General features: G+C 36.4%; 4 protein-coding genes across 4 annotated transcripts; 1 reads left to right on the top strand and 3 right to left on the bottom strand.

Moving 5' to 3' along the window:
* Positions 1-2,294: 2,294 nt before the first annotated feature.
* GCK72_025909 (uncharacterized protein) lies at positions 2,295-3,925 on the top strand (the record flags this gene model as incomplete). Its single annotated transcript, XM_053736548.1, has 3 exons — positions 2,295-2,362; positions 2,835-3,248; positions 3,805-3,925. The coding sequence occupies 3 exons, from the start codon at positions 2,295-2,297 to the stop codon at positions 3,923-3,925; spliced, it is 603 nt and encodes a 200-aa protein (XP_053580114.1).
* A 368-nt stretch (positions 3,926-4,293) lies between these two features.
* On the bottom strand, positions 4,294-5,316 carry GCK72_025908 (uncharacterized protein; the record flags this gene model as incomplete). Its single annotated transcript, XM_003099989.2, has 3 exons — positions 4,294-4,563; positions 4,608-4,695; positions 5,207-5,316. 3 exons carry the CDS (start codon positions 5,314-5,316, stop codon positions 4,294-4,296), a joined length of 468 nt encoding a protein of 155 aa, XP_003100037.2.
* A 4,531-nt stretch (positions 5,317-9,847) lies between these two features.
* On the bottom strand, positions 9,848-11,106 carry GCK72_025907 (uncharacterized protein; the record flags this gene model as incomplete). The annotated part of the gene is made up of 5 exons (XM_053736547.1): positions 9,848-9,990; positions 10,062-10,214; positions 10,323-10,424; positions 10,864-10,977; positions 11,028-11,106. The coding sequence occupies 5 exons, from the start codon at positions 11,104-11,106 to the stop codon at positions 9,848-9,850; spliced, it is 591 nt and encodes a 196-aa protein (XP_053580113.1).
* Positions 11,107-12,380: 1,274 nt separating this feature from the next.
* On the bottom strand, positions 12,381-15,782 carry GCK72_025906 (uncharacterized protein; the record flags this gene model as incomplete). Its single annotated transcript, XM_053736546.1, has 9 exons — positions 12,381-12,588; positions 12,640-12,879; positions 13,153-13,271; positions 13,582-13,814; positions 13,863-13,975; positions 14,098-14,239; positions 14,915-15,023; positions 15,190-15,222; positions 15,681-15,782. 9 exons carry the CDS (start codon positions 15,780-15,782, stop codon positions 12,381-12,383), a joined length of 1,299 nt encoding a protein of 432 aa, XP_053580112.1.

Here is a 15,782-nt window from a genome sequence, read left to right as displayed (position 1 = left end):
CAAAAAAATTATTTTTTTCGAGTTTAAGATTAGAAACAACTCACTTTGAGTGGAAAAGTCACGACATGTATTTTTTCGAGGAATGGAAGAAGTCGTAGCACCATGAGTGAAGTTTAGCATCAAATTAAGCGTATTTATCTGAAAAAAGTTAACTGAAAAATAATTAACAGTTTTTCTTGGTTTTTGAAAGAATTTAGCTTGGATTTGAAGCGGAAATACAACTTTTACCATATTAAAAATAGCGAAAACCAAAAATGCGTCAAGAATCAATTAACATGCCAGTAGAGATTTGTGCGCTTTCCTCGTGCTGTCTGCGCTCTCTTCATGCTACGTTGTAGTGTGTGTTATACGACGAGAACGTTGGCTGGCCACAAACACGCAGAGACTGTAGGGCCACGGACCACTCCGATAGAAAGATCGGCAATGGGGGGGGGGGGGGTGAAATTAATAGATGACGTGTTTTGTTTAACGGTACGTTGCAGGTTGTACCCTCCTAATGTATATCGTTGCGTTGGGTTGGTTGCTAGAGAAGAGAGGATTAGAGATTCTATATGTGGAGGGAATTATAACACAATAATGCAGTTTTGTTCCAATGTGAATATGAATTGGGAAATCGAAGATGCGAAGACAATAAGTTGGAAGGTATTTGTATATAAAACATGATACTGATATAATATACGAATAAAATAACAACAAAACGGAACTGTTTGCAGCGGCATATCTCGGTTTCCAGGGGAAATATCAAAACGCCGATAACTGACAAAATATAGCACAATACTCATAGAATATTTCGTCGGTCGAAATAATGTTCATATTGTCAAAGACAGTCAAGATAAAATGCTCCAAACTCTTGCTAGCGGGTGCGTTTCTATTACAGTTTTTCCAAGAAAACATACAAAACTACGAGAAATTCGCGACTCTAGCAAGTTTAGTGGTAAAATTCGAGGTGTAGATATTGATTGTTCCAGTTTTTCAGATAATTTGACAGAATCAGAAAACAAAAGGTTGTTTAAAACACATCAGACAAACACAAAATGGATTAAGAAGACACATAAGACTACTGAGCAGCGATTTGCGACAGTTGCGAATTTTATAAAGACTACCATTCTTTCTGAGCGTGTCCTGATTCTATTATTACTCAATATTAATCATTGTGAGTAATTCTTGTAGATCAAAGTTAAAGCTTCATTTTTGTAATTGACAACTTTTTTGTACGGAAACTTTCTAAGCAGTTATCTATAGTCTTGTGGGTCTCTTACTGTGTTGGCCAGTAACTTATTAGAGAGAGACAGTATAGAAAAGTTGTCGACTACAAAAATGAAGCAACATTCTTGATCTACATATTATACGAAAGTTGAATAGTACATATGCATTTGGTATATAGAACAGTCTCTGCTTTAGTACCTTAGGATGTATCTGAATAAACAAATTCTGTTGAGGATTATGTCATCCGACAACTCGAAGTGGTCTAACTAGGGAAGGATCCCGAGTCAAGATGGAGTTACATATCGAGATAGATATCACTAGAACCGTAATTTTGCGTTGATTTCAAATCTGCATTCCAATTTTGCTAAACGATCACGTAAAAAAAGTTATTCGCGTTTTTGTGGCTTCTCAGTGCAAAAATGAGCATTTTCAAGACTCCCAAAATTAACATTTTTCTTATTGTAAAAATGGTTTTGGCATAGTTTGATTTCGGAATTTATTTTCAGAATTTTTTTTGTGGAGTTTCTTAAATTTTCAAAAATGACCCATCTACAAAAAATTTGTCTGAAAATTTTCTGAAGTTCCAACACAAACATTACAATTTACATGATTGGAACTGCACGTACAAAACAAAAAAAATTGAAAAAATAAGAAAAACGTTAATTTTGGGAGTCTTGAAAATGCTCATTTTTGCACTGAGAAGCCACAAAAACGCGAATAACTTTTTTTACGAGATCGTTTAGCAAAATTGGAATACAGATTTAAAATCAGCGCAAAATTTTGGTTCTAGTGATATATATCTCGACCTGTAACTCCATCTTGACTCGGGATCCTTCCCTAGTAAGATGTTTCATTACTGTTTTTTGAGTGACAGATATTGCATTCAAGTCTTCAGTAGTGCAATTAACAACAGCTGCTGGGAAGGAAACCGTCCCACATCGTATGTATTTATCGTCCGTTATCCACAAACAAACCAATAGCCCCAGCCCACTGCCTAATCTTTTCCCTCCACCAGACTTATTTCTACATACCGACTGCCTTTCTAACTACCCTATTCTAATCGAGTTTTATTCTTGAATAAGAGTATCATGGAACCGGTGTCTCTCTCTTATCAAACTATCAAGTGCTTGTTGCCGTTGATAGAAGCTAATAGAAGGTGAGTGAACTACAGTACCGGCCAAAATGATATCATATTTTGACTTTTTCAATTGAAAATGTCCAACTTTGAGAGTGTGTCATCGCAAAACTAACTGTCCCACAAAGTAAATTTTTTATGGATCAAACATATCGAAAGTAGAGCTCTGTTTTTGTAGTTGATCACGCTTTTATACGGACACTTTCTAGAGAGTTATACTAATTTTGAGTGGACAGCTCAAAAATCGCGCTATTTCGCACTAAAACCGGTGGACTTGAGGGAGAAATTACTTTATCGATATGTAACCTGCTAGAGAGCCTGCTACTCTTGGTCTGTTTCATCCATAAAAACCTATTTAGTGGGACAGTTAGTTTTACCATGACACACTCTTAACATTGAGCATTTTCAACGGAAAAGACAAAATATGATATCATTTTGGCCGGTACTGTAATTTGGAAAATTATTTTCTGAAGTGACAGGATTCAAATTTCAGATTTCACATATGTAATCGTGTTCCATTCATCCGCGGTTTGGAGAAGACTGTCCCATTTGAAGTCGATCAATTGGTTATCCATGGTACTGATATCTATGGTAAATGTACTATAAATAATATCACTTATCGATTCGGCGTAGTCAAAATAGTGCCAAAAGTTGGATATCCGGAATCGCTTCTCCAAGACAACAGAGAAGGAGGTGCTGAAGAGGATTCATCTGTGCGCGAACTCAAGGACAACCTTTCTAAATTGAAGATTTCTGCTGGAGATGTTAATAGGAATAACACAAGCAAAGTTGTTAATTCTAAGGTACCAACGGAAAAATTTTGTGTGGCAATCACAAATGGCAAAACCACTGTGCTACGACTCTTTAACATCAAAGACGGTACTACATCATTGAAATATTTCAATAAGTTAGTTTTTGGACAACGCCGCACACCAGTCAAGGTGCATCAACTAGAAGTGACGGACGGTTCACGTTTGCCATTCCCAAAGAATTTAAAGTTATATATAAACATATTGAAACTGTGCATTGGAACAACGCAAAATTTCAAACGTTTGGAATTTTTTATTAAGAAATCTTGTTTTCCTTTGAGTTCCCAGGAAATTCGAGTTCTTCATGAACGGGAAATATTGCAAAGGAAAATTGTGGCAAAGATCAATAAATTTGTGTTGTCATCGCATCACACAACACAACGTTGGCATCCATTTTTGGCGGAACTTCCGAATCCAGAAATTTTTATAAGAAATATTGAAAAAAACTGTTCCGAAACTTTCACACGGTTTATCTCTTATTGGATTCTTTCAAGCCGAGTTCCCGGAAACTATTTAGTCCTCAGTACGATGAATACATCTAGATGGATGACAATGATCAGCACTTGCAAAAAGTTTTATGAGTGCAAGAAAATAAAAGGGTAAGAAGATTAAAATGCAAATTACAAAAAACCTCTAAACTTTATGAACATTCAGAGTTATGACGACTCAGTTGGAAAAAGCATTTATTCCATTCAATGTGCAAATAACTAATTGGAAGACGCCAACCGAATACGTTATCAAATTCCTAGCTGTCAATAAAAATGTTGCTAAATAAATGTTTTCTGATAAGAGCCGAGTCCATTTTTCATTAATTATCTCCTCCTTTTTTTTACTTTTTCGAACTGTTTTCTTTCTCCACATTTGTTTTTTTCCTTTCTCTTTTATCCCTATCTTATCAAATATTATCTTATCATTCCAGCCAACTCTGTTTTTAAGCTCTTCTACATTTATCTCTATCAAATATCTTTTTTTTCTTCAATTTTTATGCATTTCATGGAATAAGTGTTAATTTAAAAGTTCTCATATCATTTAGTAGAAAAATTTCAAACTTTATTTGTGCAATTTTTGGTAAGTAACAATAAACATAATTTTTCATATAAAATTCACACTTATAAAAATGAAACTGGTAAAGAAAACTATACTTCAGGTTAAAATATTTTTGATCGAAAAAGCTGGCTCTTTGAATTCGGATGGAGAGCACATAGGTGAGGTTGATGACTGAGAACATGACGAGGATGGAGTCTCTTGTTTTTCGCCGTCTACCTTCACATTAATCCCACTCATAGTCTCCAGTTTCTCACTTGTACTTGGAACAGAAACAGGCGTTGGTGTGTGGGTACTGTAGTAGCGTAACATTATACTTTTAAGAATGCTCACATTCTTAAATACTTCTTTGTTGTACCGAATTTTCATCTGGAAATTTCTTAATGTATATAGGTTTTGTGTTTCTGAATTACCATAAATGTTTCTGTGTTGTGTATGTCCTTCGAATGGTAGGCTAGTGCATATTCGGTGGGGAAGCGTGCGTATTTGCAGCTTTCACATCTGAAAACTGAATAATCAATTGAATAATTAATTTTTGAAATTAATTATTGTTATCGTATCACTTTGTCCAAGAGCATTGATTTTAGTGAGACATGAACTCTATGACCAGTACTCCACTTTTGTAGTCGACAACATTTTTACACCTCTAGATGCAATAGGTAAACCCAGTTCGGCGCGAAGAGTAATATTTTTGAACTGGTTACGTAAGGTAACCATAATTTTTTAGATAAGGACCATACAGGAAAGTTGCCAACTACAAAAATGTAGCTCTATCTTTAATCTACCAATATCACTAACAATTGTTATCATTGGACTAATAGTAGAGTCAAAAGACGCTCTCGAAGTTGAGAACTTCCTATTAAATTCGCAACTGTCGCAAACTGCTGCACAGAAGTCTTATATGCTTTTCCATTTATTTTGTGCTTGTTCTTTGTGTTTTGAACAACGCACATGTTTTGGATTTTTGATTCTGTCAAATGTTAAAATTGTGATAAGGATATGGTCCACTCACTCGTACGGTGCAAGCCCCAAATGATCGAATGCAATATGAGCTTCCAGTTCGTCGAGTGACGGAAAAAATGTTAGCTCTTTACAATAGTAGCATTGAATTTCGGTGGTCATCTTCCGAGGAGAAAGATTGGAGATGATGGGAATCTGGAAGTTATGAAATCAGTATGAATTTCTTCTAACTACTAATAATTCCAATCATTCATTATCATTACCATCTATAGGTGATAATGAATGACCAAAAAAGAAAAGAAAATTAGACTGAAGAAAAAAAAGTAAATGTTGTACAAGTAAATAATTGTGAAGGTTTGAAGCGACTGTCTGATCGAAAGTTTCTATTCTTTTTTTCTTCTATTTTCTTTTTTCTCTTTCTGCTCTCCCTTCTCCGTTCCAATATCATCTTTCTAGCATTTATTCGACGAGAGAGAAAATGAAAAGAGATAGGAAGGTGTCTTTTCTTCAATGTCCATTTTTTTCCGTCTGAAGAGGTTTTCCTTTTTAAATGATGAAAAGGTGGGAAACCTTGTTGAAACCGAAATTATCTGAACCTTTGGTATCATAATGATGTTTCGAACTACTTTTTCGAAAAAAAAACAGTCCCATCTAATGTTTCCAATTTTGTTCACTCATTACTCATAATGTAAGTTGCCGCCAACAACTTCCTATTCGTTCAGACCCATTCATTACTTTTCACTATCCCATTCTCTCAACAAAAAAGAAGATAAGAAACGGGGGTGGTCGCAACATTTTCATGTCTCCCCTTTTTTCTATTTTTCTTCTTTCTTTGCATTTTTCTGTCAAAACCGATTATATCTGATCATGTCATTCTTTCCTTACAAACTATATGGTATGAAGATAAAAATGAAGAAGGGAGGTTTGGCGGGAAAAGAAAAAGAAGTAAATAGAAAAGATGGGTAGTCATTCAAAAAAATTGTGTTTCATCAGACGTATTGAACCCATTGAAGCGCACGAAAATTGTGTTTTTGCTCTAATCAGAATTAATGCAGCAAAGATCAAAGCTCATTTCATCAAAAACTAAAACCCCCTTGTTGATTACTAGTTATAGGTAATGATCATCAACAAAAAAAATTAAATAACATACGTCTTCCCGGATAAACTTCCCATCAACTTCCAAAACATCTGAATTTTCTGGTGTCGAAGATGTTCGGTTACTGATAACGAGGTTTTCCATTGCATAGTCTAATGAGGTATCCATATCCAGTTATTCTCTGTAAAATGAAGATATGATATAATTGGAGCTAACAGATTGAAAATTTTTAAAAAAGAAGAAAACTGGAAAGTTCCTGGAAAAATGTGAATGCTTTATTTTGTAAATTAATTGAGTACAATACCGGAAAACTGTCTTAAACCATGCATAAGAGTTGAAATAACTGGTAAATACGTAGAAGAAAAGTATTTTAAATTTGAAGGTAGGTCTCATGACACTATTTTTTATGAATTATCGCTTGATCTAATCATTTCCCACGATATCTCGCGGATGCGTTGGGATCTAAGGGTGACTGATCAGTATCTTAAGAATTGCAACACTAAACGTCAGTTGTACTCGATAAATCTCCGCTTCCGTGTGACCCATATCCTTTTCGGAAAGTATGTTTCTTTTTTTCTTTTTTTCGTTGCCCTTAACATGTGAAAATGTTGAAATATCGACCAGAGAGAAATAATGAAAACTTTCGAGTAATGCCATTAGTTTGGTGCTTGCGTCCTGTTTGGCATTTTTTTCAAACATAGAGCTCCATTTTTGTAGTTGATAACTTTTTTGAACGGACCCTTGTTTTCGGGGTAATCCACCTTACATTCACCTTTTTAGGGGTAAATGAACCGGTTCTATGCACCATGTGGACAAGTGGGTCTAGCGGGCGTCGGCGGGCCCACCCAAGTCCGGGGAGTTAAGTGAAATGTCTGTTAGGTGAGGTAGCGGTGTGATAAGCTATGCAAGCAGATAACAGTACACGGTTTAAACGAATCCCAATTTATTGAAAGGAATATTAAGGAACAATATTAAACGAAAGGGTGGTCCGATGGAGCGGCCGAAGTGATGTTCCGGGATTGAAAGTATTTTAGGGAGAAAAGCATACAAAAACCCTTATGAGGGGAAGACGTTTTTGGGAGCAAGTTTACACACTTTTACACTCAGTCTTACCTTTCTGTCCGTGTTATACGGATTGAAGAGCTTCAGTGAATAGCGGGCACTGGTCGGAATTAACACCGACACGGGACACCGCGAATAGTAGAGAATAATTATAGTGAATTACCAAGTGGTATTGGAAACTCGAGTGAGGGCGCGCGGTCGCCTTATATAGTCGACTGCGTGGGTGCCCCTCACTGCGTGGATGCCCGCACAAAAGCGCGGGCATTCAAATATAATTATTGTGAGTGTGGTTTGCTTTATGAGCAGTTTTAACGTAATTTAACACGGTAAAATGGGAAATATAGTAAACCGGAAATAATAAAAGCATTTAATGACTCTAGTTTTGTGGGCAAAACCTTCGGGAGTCATTAAAGTGCTTTCAAGTTGTCAAATGAATGCAAAGCATGGAACAGTTGACAACACAGTATGGAATAGCCATTCAATCAAAACCCGTAATTCAAAAGAGAATTTGGTTAGTTAGTTAGTCTTTTTTTTAAATTGTAGACAAAGGAAATATCATTTGTACCCATCTAAAAAGGATTTGATCTCGATATCAAAAGGGAGACCAGCCAAACTATCACACACTTCAGGTAGTCTGAACATGTCATCCTCTTTTTTTTACTTTGGGATTTATCTGATTTGGTTTTGCTGATGAGATAAGCGCTATTTTGAAGATGAAACAGAATAATACAGGTAAAAATTTTACAAACAAATATAATTACTAATTGTTTATCATAGCTCAGAATACATATTAATTAGAGCATTTAATTGGAGAGTGGAAATGAAACATCGTGTGAAAAATAAAGTTTTTAAAAGTGTGACACTTCAACTTTAGCTGCAGATGTAACCAGAAAAGCCGCCGATGCAAATGGAAAAAATCAAATCACAAAATAGTTCTCAGCTTACTTTGTCCGTAGTTCGAGAGGTGCTGTTACTCTTTGCGCAAAACACTGTTGAAGAATGTCTCATCACAACATTTAACATTTCTGAAACGAATTTGATATGTCAATTATTAACATCCACTATCTATCCCACTTTCTGCAGCAATTCTAAACTCCGTAACAATAAGTAATATAATAAATGAGTCTAACGCTGGATACATATTGAACAAAATCATTATCGCAACAGCAAGGAGACTAAATTCAGTTTGAAAAAATGGGAGATAGATAATGAAAATCATAGGAAAAAACAGGGATATTGTGGGTGTACTGATCTGGAAAAAAAGATTAGAAACGTTTTCTAGACTTTAGGAGTATCACAACTGGAACACTAAAGCTTTGAATAACTGTTTATGATGATGCTTCTGTGCAACAGACAAATTAGCAATTTTCTCTTCCATTTTCGAATGCATTTTCCATCTACAAAAAATCATCACTCCGTACTGAAAAGCCAGAATTCATCAAAACTGAATATGAAACATTCTTCCACCTAATCGAACCATCTTCAGGCTCGTAAGCTAGAAAGGTTACGGCGCTTTTTTCAATCATTTTTTCCAGATCAGCACACCCACAATATTCCTGTTTTCTCCTCTGATTCTTATTATCTACCTCCCATTTTTTCAAATAGAATTAAGTCTCCCTGCCAACTCTGTCCATTTTTGGATCTGTTGAAAGTTCTGAAAACGTTACGAATGTGAGCCAGTCGGTTAGAAAACTCACTACTTTTGACTTCTGGAGCTCTAACATGATGATCAGGGTTTAAGAAAATATAATTTTCTGTTTATTTAGGTTGTTTCCAATTTTTTCAAACAAAAAACTTAATAACTTCGAGAGGAAAGTAAAAAGTTTGATTCGAAATTTTAAATCAAGATCAGAAAAAATTGATTATCAGAAAAATCAGTCACGGAAGTTGTTCAAAAAACAAATATTAATATTGCTGATTACTTTGGCTACATTTAAAAAAAAGTTTATGCAAAACGGACACAATTCAGCTGAGTTACACATAAAAGTGTAAAGGGGTGCTTACTTATGCTCGCTACTGTATTTCGTTTGTAGTTAACATCGTTCTGGCAACATTTTACTTTCCTTTATTTTGCAGTAGACCAGTTTTTTCCAACTCTGTCTGTTTTTGGATCTGTTGAATGCAGGGTCCAAAAATGCTACGAAGGTGCACTAGTCTGTTAGAAAAGTTAATATAGATCCCTTTTTGACAGCTTTGAAACGATGTTTAGCAATGTGTGAAACTAGTATTATTCGTCCCTGACCACTAAAAAATCTACGAATTGATTACTTGCTCTCTTCAACTTTAATTTTTGTTGGCATTTTCTGCGGCAAATACTCACAAATTTATGCAATAATAAGGGACCTTAAAACAGAAAAATGTCTAAAATACTTGATATGGCACTGGGGATCTTTTTGGGTGAATAAATAAAAACTTAGAGATTTGCGGAAGATAGGGGAAATAAATACTTGATTCTACTAGTAAAACGGAAAGTAATGAATTAGTCAGATGTAATTAAAAGCTTCGTTAGGCAGGGAACTTGGGGACAAGATGCATTTAAATAGTCTTTCTTGGAGTTTTTCTCTTTGGCTCATCGTCCTCCTCACAGACATTCCTTTGGCTGCTTGATGGTTTGTCTTGGCTGCTCGATGGTGGATCATGTTGGCGGCTCCCTTGAAACAAAACTCGACGGTGACTGGCTGAAAGAAATTTATTTATCAATTTTTGTTCAACACGAGGTCACTGAATATGTATTTCTGAAAAAACTAACCTTTTGGAGCGAAGCCAGTTTCAGCACTTCTCTTCCCTGGAGTCAACATCTTCTTCTCAGCGCTCTTCAACACTTCGTCTCGTTGAGATTGGCCGCGAGGGCGAGAGCGTGCTCTGTTGCTCACTTGCATGAATCTCCGGCGTGGTGTAGAGTCTGAAATTTTATGATTGCTTTGTCAAATTTTCAGAATAGTTTAGTTGGTTGAAAAACGTCAAGCGACCAGCGTCTTTTAGCTGTAACTATATGGTACTATGCGCTCACCTTTTTCTGGGAAGTTAGGGGTGACGCTGACAGCCGACACTTTGACGGGGGTATTCAGAGTAAGATGTTGGAAAGATGGTGTTGTTGGCATGGATGAGTTGCCTGTAATATCGATTTTGTATTGCACACATGGTACAGTACCGGCCAAAAGTATATCATAACAAAATAACTTTTAATGGATCATACAGATCAAGGGTTGAACTTCATTTTTGTAGTTGACAACTTTTTTTTACTGACACACCTTAGCAAGTTACATATTGACAAAGTAATTTCTATCTCAAATCGACCAATTCCAGTGCGATTTAGTGCGATTTTAGAGCTGCCGTCTTAAAATGACCATAACTCTCTAGGGAGCGTTCGTACAAAAAAGTTGAAGCCTTCAAAAATGGAGCTCTACGTTCAATTTATATGATTCAATAAAAATTTTCCTGGTGTGACATTCAGAATTAGAATTACACACTCTTTTAGTTGGTCATTTTCCACTGAAAACAGCCAGAGTTGATACCTTTTTGTCCGGTACTGTATAGCACTATGCGCTCACCTTGACCTGAGCCGGAAAGAGAAACGAAGACTGGCGAAGCTGGACTTGGCTGGGAGTCGGCTTGTGGTGGCAGCGACGAACAACGTGACGAGTCGTCGGCAGGTGACGTTGGCACTGGAAATAGTTTTTGAGCGTTATGGAAGAAAACATTGACAAAAACAAACCTTCTACTAAAACGTCTCCCGGAGACAAAGCAAAAAAGAAGAGTTCTGGCGGTGGAGAGTCGATCGGTGCGTTCGGCATTCTCTAAATGAATAATTATTCAAATCAGTTTAAAAATAATCAAATACGCAGAGAAACACTTTCTTCACTAATTCACAAAAGTGGAAAACCAGGAGAAAAATAAAAATACCGAAAAAAGACACGAATGGCGGTGTGGAGTGAACACGTACGACCGTCGGTGCACACTGTAATAAACTATACGCGCAACGACACTCCGCACTAACGGGCCCCCGACCGGTGTACACTCCTCTTCCTTAACCGTGTGTACGGGGGCCATTTTGCATCCTCAGTCATACACAACTATACTTATTGATCTCTTTTCCCGTGTCTCATCGCACACATGTAGTTTTCTCCACACTCTTCATTTTTTCTGTACTGAAACAACTTTTTCCTCAGGTTCCCAAAACTCCAATGGCTCAACTCCCGGTATCGACTTTCCAACTTTTCTCTCTACCCATCGTGCCTTTCCGACACGTAAAATGATGGAACCTGGAGATGGGTTCATACTTACCTTATTCTTTCGAAAAAGCCGTTGTATTGTTGTATTGTTATTTCCTCGTGTCAGCGAACCGGTCCAGATGAAGACTCTAAGCTCAAAAACTTTAATGAAATTTTTTCAAAGTTCACGGTTTTTACATTTTTAATAGTCGAATTTATGCAAAAAAACAAGGAAAAAAGAGAAAACATACGAGAGTAATTTCTATTTCTATAGAGTTTGCTATAATAACACTGAAATAGAAAGTAACAAACGAAGCAATTTGTGGCATTTTAATAATAGATTTTAAAATGTTCATTTTGCAAAATGATTTCGAAGTTTTGGGTGGGAGAGAGGAAAGAGAGATGTGTGGAGGAAGTTATGAGAATCATAGGCAGTGTCGATATTTGATAAAGATCATAGGTTATAAAGCATTATTATGTACATTAAAATCAGGGAACACAATACTGGAAATGTATATGCAAATGTAATAGAAGAAATTTTTGTTCTAATTTCAGATAAAGAACGGAAGTATGTAAATTTGAGATATGGAAATGAAATTCAATGGGAGATTACGTTTTGATGTAAGAGAATTGATCAAAATGTTTTTCAGATATCACAGTGTTCTTATTCTCGGTTCACGAATCCTTGCAAGGAATTTAAAGGCGCATGGATTTTGTTCGGAGGGGTCTCGTAGTTGAAAGCATGAAAAACCGTAGTAAAATAGGTTTTTTATTCATTTAACTAAGATACTCACCCGAACAAATTCCATGCGCTTTTAACACTCCTCGGCAAGGATTCGCAAACCGATAAAAACAACTTAGGAAGTCATGTGCACTACATGTGCATAAATTGTTTGAGGAGTTTGCAATTGTCTTGAAGTGACTTCTGTACCACCAGATGAACAGGTGGCATTGGCTTTGATCAATTCAACAGCAACCGATGTATTCGGATTGAGAAGTGCCCAAACGGAAGGACGGGTGTATTGAAGTCCCCAAACATATTGAATTGAGATGCTGGCTAGGTGTCTGAAATAATGAATTTAGCTGTAAACCATATAAAAAGTTTCATTTGCTAACCTGATTTGATCGAAGATTTCTAAGAACGCGGTGTTCGACCTGGCTTCACTCCAAGCGTGGAGTACTTGTAACCTCTTCGCATAGACCGTGGTGTTATGTCCTTCATCGAGTAGAGCCAAGCAACGGAAAGCACAATAGTCGTATTTGTTGAATCCGAAGTGCCTTAGTCTGATTACTATATTCTCCCAAGAAGACACCAAGTTCTGGTTACCAAGAAGTGCAATGAAGCCGACGGAGACTCTGTAAACGATTTATTTTGCACAGACTTGTCACGGGCCGGGTTTGAAATTCAAGCAGTTTTATAACTAATTTTCGAACGAAATTTTAAAACCTTTTGAATTTTTGACTATACTTTAGAATTCAAGCAAAAGCTAGTTATGAATTTAGAAATTGTATTTTTTGATGTAAAATCTTCTAAAAATTTATCAAATTCGTTAAAAAATTAGGTACTTTTTCTTGAAGCCGGGCCGAAATTTGAAGTTTGATTTTACAGATTAATAAGTCGAAACTCACTCTTCTCCGTTTCCGATGTTGTATTGTGGATGAATGGTGCCCAACACCATTGCATTCGTGATATCAATAATGTGAATTGTCAACAAGGACGTTTGCAGTAGGTTCCTTTGATCATTCAACTGCAATTAATGGTTTTACTTTAGTAAAAAAGTTTCGACAAGAATTCGCCGGCTGAAACGCAAGTGCGGAGTTGTGGGCGGAGCTAAAACTGCAAGCGGCGCGGATGAAATTCCTGCTGGTTTTTTAACGAGGAACATTGAATTTTGAGATACAATTGTATTTTCGATGTTTTCAACGTTTTTCCAAATTTTTGAACTCCCTGCCGTACTTGCGTGTCAGCCCGCAAAAATCATATTTTTTAATCCTTGTTAAAACTTTAAAAAAATTCTGATGTTGCAAGTGTGATATTTAGATAACGAGTTTTCTCACTTCGAGCTTGCTGAACATTTCATCTTGTTTCGCCCACTTGACAATCTCTCGCAGATTTTCATCAGCAACTTGAACTGCAAACGCGTGAGCGTCACTTTTGACAGTTCTAGAAAGAATTAGTGGTATGACGGAGTCATCTGGCATAGTTTTGCATATGGAGCTGCTGAAAAACTGGTTCACTGTCCTTTCGGTTGGTGTAGAGCATAGTGGGAGGATTGGGGATGGACTGCTGGCTGAAAATTAAGAGATTTGAAAACCCAAGTATATGCTTTGGTACTTACTGGATGGTGAGGATGGTACCAGAAATGGAGTGTTAATTGTGATTGGCATCATTTCCGGCAGTGGAAAAATTGTAGGATCATAATAATGAGTTTGTGCATTTTGACCAGTTGCACTGAAAAAATAATGTTTAGTTCAATATACACAAGGTGCGCTGATTTCACGCAAATTTTTGTTGGAGCGCAGAAGCTATATCTGGACTTGCTACAACCCTGTGATATTTACACTGATACTTACACTCTAGAAGCTTGATTTCCAGCTGACGTGAAATGTGGTCCTGGCTGTGACTGCATAGATAAAGCAATTCTCTCTTTTCGATCGTTTATGTAGTATGAGTTGAATTCATTCCTTCCACCTCTTTTTTTATTTGCACGTACTACTGAAAAACAATTTGTTATTGTCAAAATGCATACTCCATACTTGTCAGCAAAAGTAAAGCAGGTCTGATAAAATTCGGTCACTTTTGAGATTTTTTGGAATTTTTTTTTTGGACTTTGTGGCTAGGCCACGCCCACAATTCGAGTTTTTTGGGATTCACTTTTGGATTTAGAATATTAAAAAGATTTTGAATCTGATGGTACCAAAAATGTTAAAGTATCTGATTCAGAAGAACCCGAAAAGTGACGTCAAAAATTGGTAGTTTTTAAGATTTTTCGAGAATTTAAACTTGCTACTTTGACGCTAAGCCACGTACATCAGAAGCAGTTTGTTGAAAATTTTCTGTTGAAGTCAAAATTCAAAGGAGATCCCGAATCTGGCGGTATAAAAGTCTTCAGCGCATAGGATTCAGAAGTGCGCGAAAAGTAACGTCAAAAATAGGTCACTTTTGAGATTTTCTGGAAATTGGTTTTGAACTTTGAGGCTAGGCCACGCCCATAATTTGTTTTTTTTTTTGAAAATTTTATACGGTATCTTAAAGAGATTCTAAATTTGATGGTCTTGAAATGATAATATTTTCGATAAAAAGTGGAAAAAATGTCAAAAAGATTTTTACAAAAAATTGTTCTTTGGGCTGAGCCTTGACTAATATGCTCATTTCTGTTTTCTACAGTACCATGCGTCTTCATCCCCTTCACTAGACACTTTTGGAATCGACAACTTGGGCATCGCTTTCGGCAGGATTGATCTACGTGGCAGTTGGATCGCATAGAACATCGGAAATGCTGGAATATTAGAAAAATATTGAAAAAGCTAAAGAGGAAAGAAAGAAGTCAAAATCGGACTTTGCATTTTCAATACTAAGTCGAAAACTTGACTTTTTCAAAATAATTTTCGAAAAAATTCAAATTGTTTTCAAATAAACATATTTTTTCTTTTGTCTTTACTCACCTTACTATCTTGCACAGTGCGTTTGAAGAATACCTGTAGAAAAAATACAAATTTCAACCATTAAAAAAATTAAATCAGTAAATATCTATAAAAAATAATATTTATTAGCACGGCATGCTTCTTACAACTACGATCTACCGAAACCCAAGAAAACTGTGTGCAAAATTAAGAGACTCATAGAAAAAGAGACATTTTCAACAGCATTTCGGTAGAGCGCAGTTGCAAGAACTGTGCCGACCTATACGTGTCTTTCAATTTCCTTACTACAAACGACCTTATCACAGCAGTGCGAGGCGTATGGTCGCGGAAATGCGCTCCGTCGCCCAAGTGTCAAAAAAGACTTGACTGATCAGAAAATTCAAATTTTACGTTTATTTGTCGTATCTTTTAATATAAACCGCGACGCACTCGTAACGCAACTCAGAAAAAATTTGGCGTCAAAATCCGGGCTTTCACAACCAAGGAAACCTGAAAGAATTCAAATAACTAACCTTGCAACTTTCACAAGTCAAAATGCCATAGTGGTATCCGGATACTCGATCACCGCAGACTGGGCATATCTTTCCTTCAAATTCTGGTTTCTTTGACTCCAT

This window comes from Caenorhabditis remanei, chromosome X (assembly GCF_010183535.1).
Source record: "Caenorhabditis remanei strain PX506 chromosome X, whole genome shotgun sequence".
NCBI classification, from domain to species: domain Eukaryota; kingdom Metazoa; phylum Nematoda; class Chromadorea; order Rhabditida; family Rhabditidae; genus Caenorhabditis; species Caenorhabditis remanei.
This window is presented reverse-complemented; position numbering and strand designations above follow the sequence as displayed.